Genomic DNA, 24,273 nt, shown 5'->3' with positions numbered 1-24,273 from the left:
TTTGCTAGCATGTGGGATGAGTGCAATCGTGCGGTAGTTTGAGCATTCTTTGGCATTGCCTTTCTTTGGAACTGGAATGAAAACTGACCTTTTCCAGTCCTTTGGCCACTGCTGAGTTTTCCAAATTTGCTGGCATATTGAGGGCAGCACTTTCACTGCATCATCTTTCTGGATTTGAAATAGCTCCACTGGAATGCCATCACCTCCACTAGCTTTCTTCATAGTGATGCTTTCTAAGGCCCACTTGACTTTACATTCCAGGATGTCTGGCTCTAGGTGAGTGATCACACCATCGTGATTATCTGGGTCTTGAAGATCTTTTTTGTACAGTTCTTCTGTGTATTCTTGCCTCCTCTTCTTAATATCTTCTGCTTCTGTTAGGTCCAGACCAGTTCTGTCTTTTATCGAGCCCATCTTTGCATGAAATGTTCCCTTTGTATCTCTAATTTTCTTGAAGGGATCTCTAGTCTTTCCCATTCTATTTTTTTCCTCTGTTTCTTTGCACTGATGACTGAGGAAGGCTTTCTCATCTCCTTGCTATTCTTTGGAACTCTGCATTCAAATAGGTGTATCTTTTCTTTTCTCCTTTGCCTTTTGCTTCTGTTCTTTTCTTAGCTATTTGTAAGTCCTCCTCAGAAAACCATTTTGCCTTTTTGCATTTCTTTTTCTTGGGGATAGTCTTGATCCCTGCCTCCTATACAGTGTCACAAACCTCCGTCCATAGTTCTTCAGGCACTTTATCAGATCTAATCCCTTGAATCTATTTGTCACTTCCACTGTATAATGATAAGGAATTTGATTTAGGTCATACCTGAATGGGCTAGTGGTTTTCCCTACTTTCTTCAATTTAAGTCTGAACTTGGCAATAAAGAGTCCATGATCTGAGCCACAGTCAGCTCCTGGTCTTGTTTTTGCTAACTGTTTAGAGCTTCTCCATCTTTGGCTGCAAAGAGTATAATCAATCTGATTTCAGTATTGACCATCTGGTGATGTCCATGTGTAGAGTCTTCTCTTGTGTTGTTGGAAGAGGGTGTTTTCTATGACCAGTGTGTTTTCTTGGCAAAACTCTGTTAACCTTTGCCCTGCTTCATTCTGTACTCCAAGGCCAAATTTGCCTGTTATTCCAGGTGTTTCTTGACTTCCTACTTTTGCATTCTAGTCTCCTATAATGGAAAGATCATCTTTTTTGGGTGTTAGTTCTAGAAGGTCTTGTAGGTCTTCATAGAACCATTCAATTTCAGCTTCTTCAGCATTACTGGTCAGGGCATAGACTTGGATTACTGTGATATTGAATGGTTTGCTTTGGAAATGAACAGAAATCATTCTGTCGTTTTTGAGATTGCATCCAATTACTGCACTTCAAACTCTTTTGTTGACTATGATGGCTACTCCATTTCTTCTAAGGGATTCTTGCCCACAGTAGTAGATAGAATGGTCATCTGAGTTAAATTCACCCATTCCAATCCGTTTTAGTTCACTGATTCCTAAAATGTCAACGTTCACTCTTTCCATCTCCTGTTTGACCACTTCCAAATTGCCTTGATTCATGGAGCTAACATTCCAGGTTCCTGTTCAATATTGTTCTTTACAGCATCAGACTTTACTTCCATCACCAGTCACATCCACAACTGGGTGTTGTTTTTGCTTTGGCTCCATCTCTTCATTCTTTCTGGAGCTAGTTCTCCACTGATCTCCAGTAGCATATTGGGCACCTACCGGCCTGGGTAGTTCATCTTTCAGTGTCCTGTCTTTTTGCCTTTTCCTACTGTTCATGGGTTCTCAAGGCAAGAATACTGAAGTAGTTTGCCATTTCCTTCACCAGTGGTCCACATTTTGTCAGAACTCTCCACCATGACCCATCCATCTTGGGTGGCCCCACACAGCGTGGCTCATAGTTTCACTGAGTTAGACAAGGCTGTGGTCCATGTGATCAGATTGGTTAGCTTTCTGTGATTGTGGTTTTCAGTCTGTCTGCCCTCTGATGGAGATGGATGAAAGGCTTATAGAAGCTTCCTGATGGGGAGACTGACTGAGGGGGAAACTGGGTCTTGTTCTGATGGGTGGGCCCATGCTCAGTAAATCTTGCCTGTTAATTAATCACAGCAATGTATCTCCTCCAACTAGTAAGGTTAGCAGGGCAGGGCTGTGTGCATGTATAATTTTTTAAGCTATTCCTTTCATAAGATAACTTTGTATGTAATTTAAGAAATCAAATAATTCTGCAGAGTTTGTTGGTAAAAACTGTATCTAACATTCTCGAAGTGACAAAAATACAGGAATAGAGAACAGATCAGAGTCTGTGGGGGCTAAGTGGTGGGCGGGTATGACTATTAAGGAGTAACATTAAGGAGTGTCTTTATGATGGTGGAATTCTTCTGTGTCCTGGTTGTGGTGATGATTCCTTTAATCTACACATGTGATGTGATTTTATAGAACTACACCACTCCCCCAAAGATGCAGGTGACAGATGTAGAGAACAGGTTTGTGGTTGCCAAGGGGGATGGGAGTAGGGGAGGGATGCGTTGGGAGTTTAGGATTAGCAGATGCTAACTATCCTGCACAGAACAATAAGCAACAAGGTCCTACTGTATGGCACAGGGCACTCTATTCAGTATCCAGTGATAAACCATCATGGAAAGGAATGTGAAAAAGAATATATGCATATTTGTATATATATATAATACATAACTGAATCACTCTGCTATACAGCAGATATTAACACAACATTATAAACCAACTATACTTCAGTAAAATAATAGTTTTATAAAAGCGCACATGAATACAAGTGACATCTAAACAGGGTGTGAACGTGAATTCATAGCATAGTAGCAATGTCAGTTTCCTGGTTTTGAAAATGTACTATGACCATGTATGAAAGCATTACAGGGGAAAGCTGGGGGAAGATGTATAAGAATTCTTTATACTTCTTGTTAATCTCAAACTATCAACCTATTTCAAAATTTAAAATTATTTTGAAAAATACTGCAGTAAGTTGTTCCCTTCTACAGCCTTTCTCCACAGACAGAAGCAAAATTCCTGCTTGTTTGGCATTTGTGGCCATATCACTAAGCAACATAAGGTTGATAATTCTTCATTTTTAAAAATTTATTTCATTAAAGTGTAGTTGATTTTCAGTGTTGTGTTACTTTCTGCTGTACAACAAAGTGATTCAGTTATACATATATATACAATCTATTTCATATTCTTTTTCATTATGGTTTATCATAAGATGCTGAATAGAATTCCCTATGCTCTACAGTAAGACCTTGTTTTTTATCTATCTTATATACACTAGTTTGCATCTGCTAATCCCAATCTCCCAAACCATCCCTCCCTCATTCATTTGTTTAGTTTTAGGCAATAGCTATAAAATATTTCACTATGAAGAATAAGAATCTATCTTTTCTCCCCATCTTTTCTGTGTCTCCATCTCTCCGATAATACAATCATATTTTATCTAGATTAATAATTTGTGTTTAAAATATTATAAGTACGTGTACTACTCACAGTAAACCAAGTATTAAATAATGATGACTCTTCTGCATAATAATGGTGTAGTCCCAGAATTAAAAACTAATTTGGTTTTATTATTTCTTCATTTTCTGTTTATTATTTTTCTTCATTTTCTTCATAGTCCCCAACTCTTTGCTGATTATCTAAGTCTCCATTCAAATATTTTCACATCAACTTTATCAGGAAATTTGCAGTTTCCTGGAGACATCATAGACTGTTGTCCATGCTGGTGCTCAGTTATCATCCAGGACCTCTGTTCACCATGAACCTACCATGCATCTCTGTCATGTTTTTTTTTTAATTTCACTTCCTGGGTCTCACAATTTTTTTCTATATTTACCCCCTTGTTTGATGGAGCACATCCTCAAGTAGTTTTCTGAGCAAGGGTGTAGGAAGTCAATTTTTGGAGAACTTGCATATCTGGAAACATTTTCTTCATCAGTAGCTGGATATCAAATGGTAGGTTGGAAATCATTTCCCCTTTGATTTTTGAAGATTTAAAAAGTTGTTCTTTCTCTAGTTATGGCAAGTAGGGGGCTACTCATTGTGGTGGCGTCCCTGTTGCAGAGATGTGTTCTAGGAAGGACGGGCTTCAGTAGTTACAGCTCACAGGCTTAGTTGATCCGCAGCATGTGGGTTCTTCCCAGACCAGGGATCGAAGCCATATCCCCTGCGTTGGCAGCTGGATTCTTAACCACTGGGCCACCAGGGAAGTCCTGAAGGTATTTTTGATCACCTTGTAGTTCCCAGAGTGACTGTGGTGAATCTTGTATCCATTCTGATCCCTGATCCTTTCTCGGTCTGGAGGAGTACAGAATTCACCTATCTGTATGCAGTGTCCTGAGCTGTATCAGTCCTCTGTCTTGGGTTCATCACCCAGTAAGGCCTTCCAGTTTGGACACTTCTATCCTTTCATTTGGGTAAATTTCTTTAAATGACTACATTGGTGATTCCTGCTCTCCCTTTTGTGTGTTTTTATATTGTTCAGATGTTGAACCTCAAAGTAATTCTCTTCCATTTCTTTTTTTTTTCTACTTCCTAAAACATATGTCTTCAACGCTATCCATCAACCATTCCACTGACTTTCCATTTCTGTGTGTGTTAGTCGCTCAGTCGTGTTTGACTCTGTGCAGCCTCACAGACTGTAGCCCACCAGGCCCCTCCGCCCATGGGATTCTCCAGGCAAGAATATTGGAGTAGGTTGCCATTTCCTTCTCCAATTCTGCTATTGTATTTTTTAATTTCCAAGGGCTCCTTTCTTCCCCCTTTTGCGTTTACTAGATAGCAGTCTGTTTTTGTTTCATGACTGCAGTATCTTCTCTGATGGCTCTGTGAATGTGAACGACTGTGTATTTTATTAATTTTGGTCTTTCCTGCATAGGCTATATTTTCTACAGATTTCTTTTGCTTTCTTTTTTCTTTTTTACTTTGTTCCTGTGTCATGTATAAACTTTTCTCAGAGTCCTAAGCTTCTTGATTCTTGTTTGCTCATGTAAAGAAAAAATGAGAGCCTAAAAGTCCATTAGAGGCTCTGAGTCCATGAGTGGGACTTGCTGACTACAAGCTTTGCTGAAAGGCAACCTGGCTGGCTGGCTGGAGAGGCTGCAGGACCAGTACCTGATGACCTAGAATATGGTATTTTCCCTAGAGGGTGAAGGTCCAGCTCTGGGGACAGAGTCCCAGGAATCTCCGTGTTCAGTGTGCGTTGTGTCGCATGACTCCACACATGCTTTGGGGCATGGTAACCTGAGTCTCGGGTCTTCGTGGTCCCTCAGGCCTGATGGGAAGTCTGGCAGTCACCCCGAGACAGAAAGGCATTTGTATCTGGTTGCTTCATAAACATACTTTTAGCTAATCCTCCATATTAGCCCACATAGACTCCCACTTTTAGTGGTCCCACTGAGACGGGGAGATTTCATGGTCTAAACTCTTATCGGTTCTTAGCTACTCTTGCCAACAGCTCACAACTTAGTTTGGAAGTTCAGCTGACAGTTTCACCCCTTTGGACATCAGCGTTCAGGTCTCCAGGTCGTTTACGTTGGCTGCGTCTCTCCTCCTCATCTTCGTGGGCCTTTACAAATAGTCCCCTCATACTTCTCTGGTGGTCCAGTGGGTAAGAATCTGCCTGCCAATGCAGGGGACATGAGTTCGATCCTTGGTCTGGAAAGATCACACAGGCCATGGGGCAGTCGAGCCTGTGTGCCAACTACTGAAACTCACATGTCCTGGAGCCCATGCTCCACAACAAGAGAAGCCACTGCAACGAGTAGCCCCCACACAACTAGAGAGTAGCCCCCTCACTGCAACCAGAGAAAGCCCGCATGCAGCAATGAGGACTCAGTGCCACCAAAAATAAACAAGATAAAATTTAAAAAATTAATCACAATAAAAATAGTCCCCTCAACTTCCCTTTAAATGGAATTTGGGAAGAAAGGAGAAGTCGGTATTTCTGTTCAATCTGCTACTTTTCTCACCGGTTTATTGATGGGAAGACTGAGGTTCAGAAAGGCTAAGAGATGTGGCCAAAACAATTCTAAGAGAAGCACCTTGCCTTTTTAAAAAGTCCATGGATAGTGTATTCAGCTGAGCTTATTTCCAGAGGAGACCTGGCAGGTCACATGAAGCAGGTCGGGGACCTCCCTGGAGTGATACAACAATAACGTTTATTAAGTGCTTGTTGTATACCTGGCACTGTTCTGATTTCTTTATATGTGTTATTAATAATACATTTCATCATCGCAACAGCTTTATAGCATAGGTTACTATTAACATATCCATTTACAGAGGAAGGAAGGAAGACAAAAGAGTTTATCGTTTACCCAAAGCCACACTGGACAAAGTGGAGAAAGCAGCGTGTACACCTCCACCAGGGTTTCTGAACTTGGGCACGTTGGGCACTTGGAACTTGTTAACTCGTGTTTGGGGACATGTTCTGTGCCTTGGGAGGCTCTTTTAGCTGCTCCCTAGATGCCAGCCCTACCCCCATAGTTGAGACAGCCAAAAATGTCTCCAGACATCAGCACGTGGTCCCTGCAGGACACAGCCGACCCTGATTGAGAATGGCTAGCCTGTGCAGACGTGCTTTTCTCCTGACCCCTTGGCTGTGCTACTCCTTGGTTTGGGGGTCTGTTGGGGGGCCCTCTTCCTTCATCAGATCTGGACAGCAAATTCCACGAGTCCTGGGTCTGTGGGTAGATCGCCTCCCACTCCAATCACCAATCCTCATCCTACCCCTCTGGGGCCCCTTGTCTGTCTGTGCCACTGGATATGAAAAAAAGAAGAAAAATGAAAAGGCAGGGCACTCAGCTGAGCGGAGCATGAGCGCATTTGGAAAGGCCGAGTCATTGATCTCTCGATTCTCTCTCTCTTGCCTTCATCCCCGCAGAGCCAAGGTGAAGAAGGGGGTGAACATCCTGAGCACGCGGACCAGTGAGCCTCGGCAGTGGGACGTCAAGCAAGAGATGGGGAACGGAGGCAAACACGCCACCACCGCCGTGGTGTGCCAGCGACTGGCACCAGGCATGCGCAACAGGTAAGTGGGAGGGGCTCCCTCTCGACTGGCGACCCAGGCTTCCAAGACCCGGTCTCCGCCTAAGAGCCCTGCCTTAGACTCAAGTTAACCACTGCTTAGCAGAGCTGTCACACCTTGGTTTGGCGATCTGGAGACACTTAACATCACCAGCAGGACCTTTTGGCATCTCCAGTAGGAAGGGCAGGGCCCTGATTCCCAGGGTCTCTCCTTTTCGGGTTTTGAAACAGAGATTAGTTTGCAAGGTCTAGTCTGCTTTGCAGGCTTATTCATTCTCCTCACCTACACTCATGTCCTGGAGGCTGTGTCATCTCCGGTTGCCCTTGCTTATCAGAGGCTGCTTTCTTTACAATGGTTCGCCCTTTGTGCAGAGGGTGTGATTCTGTGATTTATACTAAGAAATACATATTTGGTCTTCGTGTCTGTTCCTGGCACAGAGCTCTGAAAACCCTTGGACTTTACCAGGATGAAAGCATCAAGGTGTCTCTTGTTTATGTCAATAAGGTGACTCTTGGAAAGCCTCCTAGTGCACCTTAAGATCCAAACTGGTTGCCAGGGGAACCAAGGCTGTGATTAGAAGGCTGGAGTATTCAGTCCCACCTCCTGGCCTCCTGGTTGGAGAGGGGAACTGAAGACTGAGTTCAGTAACCAGTGGCCAATATGAGTTAATCAATGGTGCTCATGGAATGAAGCCTCTTTAAAAACAAAACAAAAAGACTGAGTTTGGAGAGCTTCCGGGGCAGTGATTAGGTGGAGACTTAGGGACAGTAGCGCCTGGAGAGAGCCTGGAAACTTGCCCCTTTCCCCATACCTCACCCTGTGCGTGTCTTTCATCGGGCTATTTCTGAGTTATAGCCTTTCATAATAACCGGTATTTTAGTAAGCGAAGTGTTTCTCTGAGTTCTGTGAGCCACTCTAGCTATTTAATGGAACCCAAGGAGGGGGTCATGGGATCCTTCGATCTAAAATCGATCGGTCAGAAGCATAGGTGACAAGTTGAGCTTGCAGTTGGCATCTGAAGGTGGGGGCAGTCTCATGGAACTGAGCCCTCAACCTTTGGGATCAGACACTATCTGTTGGTAGAGAGTGTCAGAATTGAGTTGAATTGTAGGACAGCCAGCTGGTCAGAGAATTGCGTAGTGGTGGTGGAAAAAAAGACACGCAGCAGAACTGGTGTCAGGATCATAAAGGATTAGACTTAGTCTTCAGAGAGGAGGAATATAAAGATGAAAGGTGACTCTCAGTGGCAACAGTGCATAAAGGATGCTCTGTGAGCTTCTAGATAGACATCCTGGATTATTATTTAACATAATTGCTTTCTCTGTATAAAATCAACAATTACTCATCTGGGAGTATTTGTGAAACTAGTTAGACAAGAAAGAAGCTAAAATAATGTATCAGTATCTCTTCTACCTAGGGACTTCCCAGGTGGCGCTAATGGTGATGAACCGACCTGCTAATGCAGGAGGCGTAAGAGACGTGGGTTCGATCCCATGCCTTGATTGGGAAGATCCCCTGGAGGAGGCTTGGCAACCCACTTCAGTATTCTTACCTGGAGAGTTCTACAGACAGAGGAGCCTGGCGGTCTACAGTCCATAGGGTCGTGTAGAGTCAGACACAACTGAAGTGACTTAATATGCACACACGCCTCCCTTCTACCTAAGGATAATCCACTGCTAATATGTTGGTTCATTTTCTTCCCACATTTTATACATAGATAACATTTGTGTATGATAAATATGTAGTAGATTTATTTTTTAAACAAATCTGGTATCATAGTATATATCCTGTTGCTTAATATCTTAAACATCTCATATATATGTATACACACACACACACACACACACAGATTGTGTGTGCTCAGTCACTCAGTAGTATCCAACTCTGCACCCCATGGACTGTAGCCTGCCTCTGTCCGTGGGATTCTCCAGGCAAAAATACTAGAGTGGGTTGCCATGCCCTTCTTCAGGGAATATTCCCGACCCAGAAATCAAACTTGCGTCTCTTGCATCTCCTGCATCAGCAGGTGAATTCTTTACCATCAGTGCCACCATGGCCAATATGTATGTACGTATATATAATATATAGTTGACTTGTCCATTTCTCTTTTGCTTAAGGTGGCTTCTTAGAATCAAAAAGTTTGATTGTGTTTTAGGGCTCTTGATACAGTCTGTCAGCGTGTTTTCTTGACAGGATTAACTATATATATATTGCCCATGCCATGCAACATGTGGGATCTTTGTCCCCAACCAGGGGTCGAACCCCTGCCCCCTTGCATTGGAAGACTAGAGTCTTAATCACTGGACCACCAGGGAAGTCCCTAAATTTCAGTTATATTGATAACATCTTCCTTTGACATTAATTATATCCTCAAAAAACTTTTAGGATTCCATCACATAGATTTCAGAAAAGGCAATGGCACCCCACTCCAGTACTCTTACCTGGAGAATCCCAGGGACGAGGGAGCCTGGTGGGCTGCCATCTATGGGGTCGCACAGAGTCGGACACGACCGAAGCAACTTAGCATGTGTGCGTGCAAACTACCTTCTACAGGCAGGAGGCGACTTGTCCACTTTTGTTTTGCTTAAGGTGGCTTCTTAGGCTCAAAAAGTTTGATCATTTTTTAGTGATGCAGTCTGTCAACATCTTTTCTTGAAGGGATTAGCACTATAGGAAGAAATATCCAGCTCCATTATTGGACATATTTTCTTCAGTGAATACTTCAAGGCTGCCAAGAAAAACTCTGCAAATGCTCCAATTCATTGAGAAACACCCAGTTCTTTTACCTGTAAAACCTCTTCCTCCATCCTGCCTTCAGTGTGCAGCCAGAAAACACATCTGGTGTCCTGAACAGCTTACTAGATCAAACACCAGCCTTCACCACCACGCTCCCAAGAAAGATTCTTAGTACATCTGGGGGTGAGGGTCGGGTGTCCAAATGTCTCAACTTGTGAAAACATGGCCAGAAGGAGATGTGTGCATGGGTCCCTTGCTCTAAGCAGGAGATCAGAAATTGAATTAAATCTCCTGAATCAAATGCACATAAAATCTAATTAACCCCACAAGATTAGTGTTGATTATGCAGATTAAAGGGAATGTGTTCATTAACAGGCAGTGGATTTATGTATGTAAATAGCTCTTTTAAAAAAAAAAAAAGTTTTTTTTCATTTATTTATTTATTTATGGCTGTGCTGGGTCTTCTTTGCTGCACTTAGGCTTTCTTTAGTTGCAGCAAGTGGAGGCTACTCTCTAGTTGCAGTGTCCAGGCTTCTCATTGCAGTGGCTTCTCTTGTTGTGGAGGACAAAGCTCTAGAGCACAGGCTCGGTTAGTTGTGGCACACAGGCTTAGCTGTCCTGCAGCATGTGGAGTCTTCCCAGACCAGGGATTAAACCCATGGCCCTTGCATTGGCAGGAGGAATCTTTACCACTTTGCCACCTGGGAAACTGTGAGGATATCTCACTAAGCTATAATCACAGTGTTGGTCAGGCTTGGATGGTCTCATCTGAAGGCTCAAGAATCCACTCCCTAGTTCATGTGGCTGTTGGCACGATTCAGGTTCAGGGATTGCTGAACAGAGGACATCAGTGTCTTGTTCCTTACTGGGCATCCCTCTCCATCATGGAATGACGCAGGGAGAAAGAAAATGCCAGCAAATGGAAGTCATAGTATTTTATAACCTAATCCTGCAAGTGACATATTGGTTGCGTCTTATTTCATTAGTGATCCGAGCTCCACTCAAGGGGAGATAATGACCAAGGGGAGGGTGGATGAGTACCAGGAGATGGGGATGACTGGGAGTCATTTCACACTGCCTGCCTCACCTCAAATACTCTGCAAATTGGAGAGGACTTGTCTGTGAACTCTCCCAGGGCAGAAGGAAATAATTGAATATGCAGAGATAAAGCATGATGGCATTCCAGGCACAGGAGGAAGATGGCAAATGTTTAGATGTGTGAGGATGAGTGATGGTCCTGGGCTGGAAGTAACACCATAAGGAGTTTCAGGGATTAGTCTGGAAAGGTAAGCTTGGCCCTCTCATGCAGGATGTGAATTACAGACCCATGGTTTAACCTCTCATTTTCTCAGTAGTTTATCTCCTACCCTAATCTTCCAATTGATTTACTCTTTCAATTTGACTTAAGCTAGTTGATTAAAAGGGAAATTTTATGGTTCTACCTGTATTAGTGAGAGTTCTTAAATGCTCCTAAAGTGATGATCCTGACTTATTTCAGCAGAAGAGGGATTTATTCAAAGGATATTGCAGGGAAGGCTGTAGAATCAGCTTAGAAAACGGTCAACACCAGCGGAATCTTAGCAATAGCCAAAAACTTGTCCCAAATCGTACTTTTTCATGTACCACTTGGACCACTACGCAAGAGTTTTCTCTTTTATAGTATTTATTTTCACTTATTTATTCATTTTGCTGTGCCGGGTCTTAGTTATGGCACACAGGATCTTTAATTGCAGCATGCAGGATCTAGTTCCCTTACCAGGGATTGAACCCAGGTCCACTGCATTGGAAGCTTGGAGTCTTAACCACTGAACCACCAGGTAAGTGCCAGGAGTTTTCTTTAAATCGTCTATTTATTGCTCTGGTTTTTAAAAGTTTCTCTTTATTCTTAGTAATAATGACCTTGAAATTGTATACTTAAGTTTCGAATATGCATTACAATAAGTACAAAACTATAAGAATTGTTTAAAGTCATTTCCTTGGTGATTAGAACGGGGCCATAATTTATGCATATTCTTATCATAATAGGAAATTTGGCCAATGAGTCACCCAATGTGGTGGTCACTGCCCTGTTCAGGTTCCTCTTGAAACCTTTACACTGCCTCTCTGCACCTATGTGACTGTATTAGTCAGCTAGAGTTGCTGTAACAAACTGGGTATTACAGCACAAACTGTTACACCACAAACTGGGTGACTTATTCAGCACACATTCATCCTTTCACCATTCTAGAGACCAAAAGTCCAAGATCAAGGTGCTGTTAATGTTGGTTTCTGGCGAGCCCTCTCTTCCTGACCTTCTTGCCTTGTCCTTACATGGTCTTTCCACTGTGTGTCCATCTGGAAAGAGAGAGAGCTCAGATGTCACTTTCTGTTCTTGTTGGGACACTAGTCTGGTCAGATTGGGACCCCATCCTTATAACTCCATGTAGCCTTAATTATATGTATCTTTCAAGGTTTGTTAAACAAGGAGCTGATATATTTCAGATTTCCCAATAACATTTGATACAGTGTAAGTTCTACATCTAAAGAGTGTCCAGAATTTTTCCCCTCTGCCTCGTTTTGTTTCTTTGTGGCAAAATATACATAACATAAAATTTGCTGCTTTAACCATTTTAAGAGTAGAGTTCTGTGACATTAAGTGCATCACATTGTTGTGCAGTTGTTGCCACTGTCCAGCTCTAGAACTTTTCCATTTTTCCAAACTGAAACTCTGTGCCCATTAAACAATCATTCCCCACTGCCTCTTCCCCCCAACCGTGGCAACCCTTATTCTACTTTGACTCTCTGAATTTGACTATTCTAGATGCTTCATATAGGTGGAATCATAATATTTGTCCTTGTGTGCTGGGTTATTTCATTTAGCATAATCTCTTTAAGGTTCATCCATATTACAGAAGGGGTCAAATTATCTTCCTTTTTAAGGCTGAATACTATTCCATTGTATGATGCTGCTGAATCGTTTCAGTCGTGTCTGACTCTGTGCGACCCCATAGACGGCAGCCCACCCAGGCTCCCCCGTCCCAGGGATCCTCCAGGCAAGAACACTGGAGTGGGTTGCCATTTCCTTCTCCAATGCATGACAGTGAAAAGTGAAAGTGAAGTCGCTCAGTTGTGTCTGACTCCTAGCAACCCCGTGGACTGCAGCCCACCAGGCTCCTCCATCCATGGGATTTTCCAGGCAAGAGTACTGGAGTGGGGTGCCATTGCCTTCTCCACATAGTATGGTATATGTATACATATCGTTGATTCACTTCATTTTACAGCAGAAGCTAACACAACATTGTAAAGCAACTCTGTGCATGCATGCTAAATAGCTTCAGCCGTGTCTGACTCTTCGCGACCCTATGGACAGTAGGCGCCAGGCTCCTCTGTCCATGGAGCTCCCCAAGCAAGAATACTTCAGTGGGTTGCTGTGCCCTCCTCCTGGAGATCTTCCCAACCCAGGGATTGAACCCACGGCTCCTGTGGCTCCTGTGTTGTGGTGGACTCTTTACTGCTGAGCCCAGGGATGCCCAAAGCAACTATACCCGCCCCCCAAAAAACCATGAGTTAATTACATTTTTAAAGCCCTGTCTCTAAATGCAGTTACATTGAAGTTCCCCTCTCCCTTACGTTTTTCCTGGAAAAACTTCCCTTCTCCATCACTTACAAGTGACTCCTCATCTTAAGGTTTGCATCTAACAAACCCAACTTGTGATTCTCAGAAATGTAAAGACCCCTGCTGGGGTCTTCCTTCCCTGGGGAAACAACCTCTTCTATGTACAGTTGGGGAGAAGGCAATGGCAACCCACTCCAGTACTCTTGCCTGGAAAATCCCATAGACAGAGGAGCCTGGTAGGCTGCAGTCCCTGGGGTCACTAAGAGTTGGGCACGACTGAGCGACTTCACTTTCACTTTTCACTGTCATGCATTGGAGAAGGAAATGGAAGCCCACTCCAGTGTTCTTGCCTGGAGAATCCCAGGGACAGGGGAGCCTGGTGGGTTGTGTCTCTGGGGTCGCACAGAGTCAGACACGACTAAAGCGACTTACCAGCAGCAGCAGCATGTACAGTTGGGATGGAGAACTTGGTAGGAAGACCATCCATTAAAATAGCTGTTTCAATGGCACTCTTTTCTCCTGAAGTCCAGCAGCTCTGAACCATCCTGTTCACTCTTTCCTGAAGCCACGTCCATAAGCCCTCAGATCCAGGACGTTAGCTTGCACGTGATCCAAACACACCCCTAACTGTGTTGAATTTTGTTCCACTCCTCCAAGATCAATGTTGTAACAGTCTGAGCATCTCCACAATCACACAACATCAGCACGCAGCCTACTAGACTGTACTTCATCCATCGGGATTGTGAGGCCAATGGAGCAATTAACATCCTCTCTGAACCCCATAACTGAGTGAATCAACAAAGCCAATGCCTCTTTGCGGGCAAAGAGGATGAAAAGCACAGGGACCACATTTTGTGGTTCTCTTGAGTGTAAGGTTTATTGTTGCGGTTTTGTGGGTTTTGTTTTGTTTTGGGGGAGGGGTTGTTTCTCTTTGGGGGCTGGGCAGTGGCATGCAAGATCTTAGTTCCCTGTCCAGGGATTGAACCTGTGCCCCTGCAGTGGAAGTGTGGAGACTTAATCACTGAACGTCCCTAAGGGGGCATTCCTTGAGAGGAATCTTCTACTTGCTCTTTTCTCTCCCTTCCACATTCTGAAGCTTTTCCAAACCTGGGGCTTGGGCTCATCTGAGCATCAGAGGATCAAGAATTTCATAAAGCCCGGGAAGTAAGTCCATCATGAAGGGAGGGCACAATTGAGTCCAGGCTCCACAAGTTTGCACCTTTATCTAATCCATGCTTTTTCCCTAAGCTTTCTCTTAGCCTTACTCTCCCAAGTTCATTCCTTCAAGAGAAATGCCAAAGATTAGAGTTTTCTGTAAACTGTGGGCATTCATTATCTAAATTTTACTTATTTAATTTTTTGAAGTATAGTTGATTTTTGTTTACAGCAAAGCAATGCACTTGTACATATATGCATGTGTTTATATATATACATTCTTTCATGTTCTTTTCCATTATGGATTATCACAGTATATTGAATATAGTTCTCTGTGCTGTATAGTAAGACCTTGTTGTTTATCCATACTCTATATCATAGTTTGCATCTACTAAGCCCAGCCTCCCCGTCCTTCCCTCCTCTACACCCCCTCCCCCTCAGCAACCATCAGTCTGTTCTCTCTGTCTGTGAATATGTTTCTGTTTCATAGATAAGTTCATTTCTGTCATATTTTAGAGCCCACATGTAAGTGATACCATATGTTATTTGTTTTTCTCTTCCTGACTTCCTTTAGTATAATCTCCAGTTGCATCCACATTGCTGCAAATACTGGAGTGGGTTGCCATTTCCTTCTCCAGGGAATCTTCCCAACCCAGGGATTGAACACCAGGTCTCCTGTATTTTAGGCAGATTCTTTACCATCTGAGACACCAGGGAAGCTCGAAAATGGCATTATTTCATTCTTTTTTATGGCCATGTAATATCCCACTGTGTGTATGGACCTCATCTTCTTTTCCATTCATCTATTGATGGATATTTAAATTGTTGCCATGTCTTGGCTATTGTAAATAATGCTGCCGTGAACGTAGGAGTGCATGTATCTTCTCGAGTTTTGTCTGTATATATGCCCAGGAGTGGGGTTGCCAGATCGTTTGGTAATTCCATTTTTAGTTTTCTGAGAAACTTCCCTATAGTTTTCCACAGTGGCTGCAACAGTTTACATTTCCACCAACAGTGTACTAATCTTCCCTTTTCTCCACAACCTCTCTAGCATTTATTACTTGCAGATTTTTTGATGATGGCTATTCTGACTGTTGTGAGGTGATAGATACCTCATCATAGTTTTGATTTGCATTTCTCTGATCATTAGCAGTATTGGGCATCCCTTCATGTGCCGGTTAATGGACATTCTTTTAAGTTAACTGGTAACTCTATATTGGGGATCTTCTACTGCTCTGAGTGAGACTGACTCTCCCATGAGTGTCACTGAGTGCCACCTGAAAGACCCCCAGCCTGGCCACACACACCTGTGCTCTTATCTCCTGAACACCTGTATTTAAATGAGTTCACTTATGCATTTTAAAAGTTCCATATTAGTTTAAAAAAAATTATAATTCATTCAGGGGGAATATATCTCTCTGGGGAAGCAAACACATTATCTCAAAAATAGAAACTTAAATAACAGTAATATTCTGCATGTTTTGCAATGCTTGACAACATACAAAATAATACTCTGTATTTCCTAGTTCCTGGCATTTTACAAAATGCTTTGTGTACGTTATTTCAGGAACTCTTTCCCATGGTTTCAGGAACTGAGATTCACGCCATTGGGCAGATAAAGAAAAGAAATGAAGACACTCAGAGGCAGAAAGCATCCACTTGGACATTTGTGCAAATGATTTTTTTTTAATGTTTTCTTCTAAAATAATCTTCCTGTCTATAAATACACAGGATAATCTCATATTTATTGGGTGAATTAAAATTCAATATACAGGAACAAATATTATTGATGTCTATGTTCGTGTCCTCTGTCGTTCAGTTGTGTCCAACTCTTTGCGACCCCACGGGCTGTAGTCCTCCAGGCTTCTCTTCCCATGGAATTTTCCAGGCCAGACTACTGGAGGGGCTTGCCATATCCTCCTCTAGGGGATTGATGTCTAGCTGGCTGGTATTACCAACAGAAAGCTTGGCACTTGACCTTGGGGTTCAATTCATTTCAGTCGCTCAGTCGTGTCTGACTCTTTGTGACCCCATGAATCGCAGCATGCCAGGCCTCCCTGTCCATCACCAACTCCCGGAGTTCACTCAAACTCACATCCATCGAGTCGGTGATGCCATCCAGCCATCTCATCCTCTGTCGTCCCCTTCTCCTCCTGCCCCCAATCCCTCCCAGCATCAGAGTCTTTTCCAGTGAGTCAACTCTTCACATGAGGTGGCCAAAGTATTGGAGTTTCAACTTCAGCATCAGTCCTTCCAATGAACACCCAAGACTCATCTTCTTTAGGATGGACTGGTTGGATCTCCTTGCAGTCCAAGGGACTCTTAAGATTCTTCTCCAACACCACAGTTTAAAAGCATCAATTCTTTGGCGCTTAGCTTTCTTCACAGTCCAACTCTCACATCCATACATGACCAATGGAAAAACCATAGCCTTGACTAGACGGATCTTTGTTGGCAAAGTAATGTCTCTGCTTTTGAATATGCTGTCTAGGTTGGTCATAACTTTCCTTCCAAGGAGTAAGCGTCTTTTAATTTCATGGCTGCAATCACCATCTGCAGTGATTTTGGAGCCCCCAAAAATAAAGTCTGGCACTGTTTCCACTGTTTCCCCATCTATTTCCCATGAAGTGATGGGACTGGATGCCATGATCTTAGTTTTCTGAATGTTGAGCTTTAAGCCAGAGATTAGCAAATACCCAGGTGATATTAAAGATACACTAGTCCCAAATGGCGGAGAAGGCAGTGGCACCCCACTCCAGTACTCTTGCCTGGAAAATCCCATGGGTGGAGGAGCCTGATGGGCTGCAGTCCATGGGGTTGCTAAGAGTAGGACACGACTGAGTGACTTCACTTTCACTTTTCACTTTCATGCATTGGAAAAGGAAATGGCAACCCACTCCAGTGTTCTTGCTTGGAGAATCCCAGGGATGGGGGAGTCTGGTGGGCTTCCATCTATGGGGTCGCACAGAGTTGGATACGACTGAAGCGACTTAGCAGCAGCAGCAGTCCCAAATGGAGACGTTCTCTTTTTTTCCCTCCTTTATCTTTTATTTTCTTCAGTGCCCCAATGTCACTTATAATCAGAAACATGTATGAAAAGCACATTTTAAACCCATATTCCTGAGACTTCCCTTGTGTTCCAATGGTCAAGGCTTTTCCCTCCAATACAGGGGGTGCGGGTTTTACCCCTGGTCATGAAACTAAGGTCTCTCATGGCTAAAAGACCAAAACATAAAACAGAAGCAATATTATAACAAATTCAATAAAGACTTTAAAAACAGCCTACATCAAAAAAGTCTTTTTAAACAATTAAGAAAATAAACCCATATTCCACATCTTATGTAACTATCACCATAAATATAAATAGAAGTAGTAGCTTTAGTCACTCAGCCGTGGACTCTTTGCGACCCCATGGACTGTATGTAGCCGGCCAGGCTCCTCTTGTCTGTAGAATTCTCCAGGCTAGAGTACTGGAGTGGGTTGGCATTCTCTTCTCCAGGGGATCTTCCTAACCCAGGGATTGAACCCCAGTCTGTAGCATTGCTGGCAAATTCTTTATCGTCTGAGCCATCAGGGAAGCCCCATAAATATAAATACTTTTATACAGTTGCCATCAGTCTGTGACAGAGCCTCTTTAGTAACTTAACATTGCCAAAGCCCTTTGCCTGCCCCAAACTTAATTTGTTAATTATCTTCCTAACAACTTATTAAGCAGATGAACCTGAATTAATGTAGAGAGCCATATATTGTAAGGCTTCTTGGTGGTCTGTTCCTACCTTTTTCATATAAATAAGTCGGTGGTGTACATTTCCATGACTATATAGTACCTTTCCATCCCTGTCTTCCTAGGAGACTGCAAGGGGTCTGGAGATGCTGCAGGTGATACGTGCAAACCTAGGTTACAGATGTGGGTGACCAGCTGCCAGCTGAAAGGGTGCCCACATGACAGACCTCAAGCAGAGGTGCCCACGCGGGAGTTGGACCATTTAACCAGGGGCTGCGGACGTAAGGGAGCCAGACAGGGAGCCTTGCGTGGGGAGAGGTAGGAAGGGGGCAGGCAGGACTGCATCCACTGAGGGGGGAACGCTGGAACCTTCCCGGGTGAGAGCACAGGCCCAGTGCTGCCTGACCTCTGGAGTTTCTAGAAGAGCTGAAAACCCACACCGTCCTAGAAAATCTCGTGATTTTTAAAAGTTCGGATTTTTAAAATCATTGTGCAGATCAAACAAAAGGAATATTGTTCAGGAAGATAGTCCATCAGGGAGTGAATTGTGCAAAAGTGGCCAGTTTGAGCCCGTGGTACATTACGCTTTGGGTAAAATCATGCCTGTTTTCTTTAGGGGGTTAATTGCTTGTGTCTTTCAGGCATCAAATCGACAGCAAAATAGCCCACCTGGGCGTGGATGGTGTGTCTCTTTAGGAGGGACTTATAAGTGAGGCCAGGCCTTTTGAAGACGCAGCTCACCTTCATTGTATACCACATACAGGAGCTCTTGTAAACAGATCAAGTGGCATGATACCCCTTTGGTTCTAGCACCTGTTATAAACTCACCTCCATCCTCCTGTACCTTTTTCTCACTCACCATTCGCTTTCATTAAGCATCAGCCCTACCAGGAAAGCTGTCTGGGACATAGTATTCCCTCCTTTCCAGCCAGCGTCCCCCAGCCAGGCTAGACAGGGGATATCTTCTGGGTCCATGCACTTCCCTAGAAAAACCCAATGACACTCATCTCACTCTTCCTTCTGCCCAGAGCAACAGCTACTGCTGCCACCTCCAAGCCCCTCAGTCATCACACTTCAGGGATGCTCTGCCTCTGGAGGAGATTAGGTCATTCAGGCAGGTCATAAAAGGAGAACGGCTTTTCCAAAAGCAAAGATCATTGAAACTGGTGAATAAGATGCCCGTTGGTATTCATTTTAGCAGCCTCGCTCGCAGACCTTTCTTCTATTCACAGCTCTTTGTTTTTGGGAAATCTGGAGCATGCTTAGAGCTGCTGCATGTAAACACTTTCAGCAGAGCTTCTGGGAATGATCCACGAAGATCATCTGCTTTTCCCTGAAAAAAATGGCCCAGACTGAGTTCCTTCTTTAAGAGCTATTTGAAGATAGCACAGAAAATCTGCAAGGCAAACTCCTACGAATGAAAATCACCCAATCAATGGGATGAAGCCTGCTTTTCAGGCTCCCCAAGGAAGAAGTCAAAAGCATCCTGACTCAGCCCACCCTAAACTCATAGCAGGCTCCTGTCAATCTCTGCGGCAGAGAATTTATTGACGTACATATTGTGTGTTCTACGTATTGTGTGTTCTCTGCTTCCCTCCCACTTTCAGCTGTGACAAAGGTTAAAGCCCAAGATGGTTGTGGTTATTGGTATTTTCTGTGATTTATAGAAGCTAAACTCTCCCAAGGGAATTTGCTGGAAGCCCCCAGGGGTGGGGGAATAGGCAAAGAAGAGGCTTGAAAGTGCTTGAGAGAAGAAGAGGTTTTCCTTGGAGACCTGAGAGCTGATTCTGTCATCGAGCCTTGATCTGATGTCTGAAATGAGCATTTGTTTTCCTATTGCCTGGTGCTGTTTAAAATCAGAGTATCCAATCATAGTAAGTGAAAGAGAAAGACAGAGACAGAGAAAGACAGAGAAAGACAAATACCATGTGATATCACTTATATGTGGAATCTAGAATATGACAGAAATGAACTTATTGAAAAAACGGAAAACAGACTCATGGACAAAGAAAACAAATTTACGGTTACCAAAGGGGAAAGGGGGAGAGAGGGATAAATTAGGAGTTTGGGTTGAACATATACACACTCAGTTCAGTTCAGTTCAGTCACTCAGTCGTGTCCGACTGTTGGCGACCCCATGAATTACAGCACGCCAGGCCTCCCTGTCCATCACCAGCTCCCGGAGTCCACTCAAACTCACGTCCATCGAGTCGGTGATGCCATCCAGCCACCTCATCCTCTGTCGTCCCCTTTTCCTCCTACCCCCAATCCCTCCCAGCATCAGAGTCTTTTCCAATGAGTCAACTCTTCGCATGAGGTGGCCAAAGTACTGGAGTTTCAGCTTTAGCATCATTCCTCCCAAAGAACACCCAGGGCTGATCTCCTTTAGAACGGATTGGTTGGATCTCCTTGCAGTCCAAGGGACTCTCAAGAGTCTTCTCCAGCACCACAAAAAGCATCAGTTCTTTGGCGCTCAGCTTTCTTCACAGTCCAACTCTCACATCCATACCTGACCACTGGAAAAGCCATAGCCTTGACTAGATGGACCTTTGTTGGCAAAGAAATGTCTCTGCTTTTCAATATGCTATCTAGGTTGGTCATAACCTTTTAATTTCATGGCTGCAATCACCATCTGCAGTGATTTTGGAGCCCCAAAAAATGAAGTCTGCCACTGTTTCCCCATCTATTTCCCCATCTATTTCCCATGAAGTGATGGGACCAGATGCCATGATCTTCGTTTTCTGAATGTTGAGCTTTAAGCCAACTTTTTCACTCTCCTCTTTTACTTTCATCGAGGGTCTTTAGTTCCTCTTCACTTTCTGCCGTAAGGGTGGTGTCATCTGCATATCTGAGGTTACTGATATTTCTCCCAGCAATCTTGATTCCAGCTTGTGCTTCCTCCAGCCCAGCGTTTCTCATGATGTACTCTGCACAGAAGTTAAATAAGCAGGGTGACAATATACAGCCTTGATGTACTCCTTTCCCTATTTGGAACCAGTCTGTTGTTCCATGTCCAGTTCTAACTCTTGCTTCCTGACCGTATACACACAACTATATGTAAAACAGATAAACAACAAGGACCTTCTGTGCAGCACAGGGAATGGCACTCAATAGCTTGTAACTTATAAGGGAAACAAATCCTTTAAACTGAAGAATAGTTTATTCACAGTGTTTCAGTTATACAACAAAATGATATGCTGTATATCTGTTTTGGGTGTACAACGTATACTATATATATTAATATGTAATATGATATGTATGTACATATATGTTTTGGGCTTCCCCATATACTATAAATATTGATATATAATATAATGTGTTGTGCTGTGTCGCTCAGTCACGTCCGACTCTTTGTGATCCCGTGGACTATAGCCCGCCAGGCTCCTCTGGCCATTGGGATTCCACAGGCAAGAATACAGGAGTGGGTTGCCATGCCCTCCTCCAGGATGTATATTTAACATATATATTATATACATTATATAGTATAGGTAGATTATATATATGTATATATATGTATGTATGTATGTTTTGAGCTTCCCCAGTGGCTCAGTAGGTAAAGAATCTGCCTGCAGTGGAGGAGGAACAGGAGATGCAGGCTCAATCCCTGGGTTGGGAAGATCCCCTGGAGAAGGAAACGGCAACTACTCCAGTATTCTCACCGGAAAGATCCCATGGACAGAGGAGCCTGGTGGGCGACAGTCCGTGGGATCGCAAAGAGTCAGGTACAACTGAGTGATTAAGCACAAGCATGTAACTTTCAACTGTACAGCAATATCACTTTACTGTATACCTGAAACACTGTAGATCAACTATACTTTAAATTAAATTGAAAAAGAGAGTAGAGCATCCATGGTTTATCATCCCATCAAGGCTGCAGACAGTGAAGGTCATCAAATTCTCCAAGGGCACTGCTTCCACAGAGAAGGGGTAGATGCTGGGAGTCAAAACCAATGCTTAGGGCAAGGCACCTGGGAGTCTGCACCATGGTGGATGCTTTGGACACACAGTCCCCATTTCCCCAAACCCTACAGTCATAGTCACACAACCAGCTTTCAGATGATGGTCTCGTGTACAAGAGGTTGTGTTTTCCAAGGATGTTCTCAACAGGTCTGTTCTCTGATCCCCATCCTGCCTACTCTTCCTGACCTTATTTCCCACGAAGAGAATTCCTTGTCTCCCCTCCTCAAACCTGGGGAGACCTTAGTGACTGCCCGGCCTCCAGTGTCAGCAGAAGTGATGCCACGTGATTTTGAGAGAGCCAGGTCACTGAAGAGCCAGAAGACAACACGTGAGCATCCGCGTGCCTGGAGGCCACCGGACTATGAGAAAGTCCCACTCTGCCTGTGAAAAGACCACAGCAAGGCGCCCTCATCAAGGGAAAGAACAGTGTCCAGCCACCACCCAGCCAAGCCCTTCCTGAATTTTTTTTTTTAATGTTTATTTGGCTGCATTTGGTCTTATTGCAGCACGTGAGGTCTTTGCTTTGGGGGCATGTAGGATCTTTAGTGGTGGCATGGGAATTCTTAGTTGCAGCATATGGGATCTAGTTGCCTGACCAGGGATCGAACCTGGTCCCCCCTGCATTGGGAGCACAGTGTCTTAGCCACTGGACCACCAGGGAAGTCCCCCTTTCAGAATTCTTGGTTTACAATGAAAAGACCGTTTTGTGCCACTACTTTTGGAGGGTGATTTATGACATCACAGTCAGTAACTGGGACACAGAGGGTTTGAACTCCTCACCAACCTCACACAGCTATTCAGGGCCATTTTAACCCTGTTCTGTCCGATCCTAATCCCTCTACACACACACACACACACACACACACACACCCTCCTGCCACAAGGAAGAGAACCCTAAATGAAAAGATGCTGAAAGACTTGCACCGAAGGGCCCTTCCCAGCCCTTCATCACCTTTAGAAGCTTATTTCTTGGCTTAATGCACCCCAGCCTCATTGAAAGCCTTTCATGGCCAGAAAGAGGAGTTTTTCTGTTTTCTTCTTTTCATCGCAGCCTGACGTGTGGTCCCCAGCTCAAACGGAAAATGTATAAATACATCTCTCAGCATCTGTCCTGAAATGACTTATTGTCGTGCCTTAATGAGTCCCTCAAGCTCTTGCCAGACCAGTAATTAACTGTAGCGGGAGGATGTGGAGCTGACGCTGTGGCCTCTGACTAGAGCAGGTGCATTTCAGAACCCATTCCCATGCCCCCAAAACCCCATCTGACCCAGAGGTGTGGATGAAGTTGTTCCTACGTTAGTGGTCCTCAGCAAACTATGTACTAGACAGGTCCCCCCCCTACACCTTGTGGGGACAGAACTGTCATGCCTCAAAGCTCCATGTATTATTACATAGGATGTGTTCAGAATCCTCCTGGCCACCACCAAGCTGCCATGAGACCCTGGTTTTATCCATGTTGTCTAAATCCTTTTAATCTGGGGACCGTTGTTCAGATTGAGGGTTCTTCTCATATCTGACTGGTCTTTACCAGAAAGTGGCAAACTGCAGTGGAAATGAACTGTTTCCCTTTATAGAAAAGAAATTTTTAACATTTTTATTGGAATATAGTTGCTTTACAATGCTGTGTTAATTCCTGCTCTCAAGCGACGTGGCTCAGCTACATGCCCTCTTTTTTGGATTTCCTTCCCATCTAGGTCATGACAGAAGATTGAGAAGAGTTCCCTGTGCTATTCAGTAGGCTCTCATTAGTTATCTGTATTATACAGAGCAGAGTATGTGTGTCAATTCCAGCCTCCCAGTTCATCCCTCACCCTTAGCCTCCTTAGTGCCATGTATTTGTTCTCTATATCTGTATCTCTGTTTCTGCTTTGCAGATAGGTTCGTCTGTACCATTTTTCTAGATTCTACATACATGTGCCTTAATATACAGTATGTGTTTTTAATGCTGTTTTGTTCTGCACCAGAAGTAAAAGCTTTGCTCACATGGTGCCTCCATTTGCAAATATCCCATGAAGCAATATGGTACTGTGAATACTAACATGCCCTCTAGAGTCAGCCAGG

At 43.8% G+C, this 24,273-nt stretch overlaps 1 protein-coding gene across 1 annotated transcript in view; it reads left to right on the top strand.

The window, feature by feature from the left end:
- Positions 1 to 24,273, top strand: part of TMEM132C (transmembrane protein 132C) — a 287,567-nt gene that overhangs the window by 119,847 nt on the left and 143,447 nt on the right. The window contains exon 3 of the mRNA XM_068989610.1: positions 6,899 to 7,045. Within this exon, the coding sequence (XP_068845711.1) occupies positions 6,899 to 7,045 (147 nt within the window). The remainder of the gene's footprint in view (positions 1 to 6,898; positions 7,046 to 24,273) is intronic.

This window comes from Capricornis sumatraensis, chromosome 17, assembly GCF_032405125.1.
Source record: "Capricornis sumatraensis isolate serow.1 chromosome 17, serow.2, whole genome shotgun sequence".
Taxonomy (NCBI): domain Eukaryota; kingdom Metazoa; phylum Chordata; class Mammalia; order Artiodactyla; family Bovidae; genus Capricornis; species Capricornis sumatraensis.
This window is presented reverse-complemented; position numbering and strand designations above follow the sequence as displayed.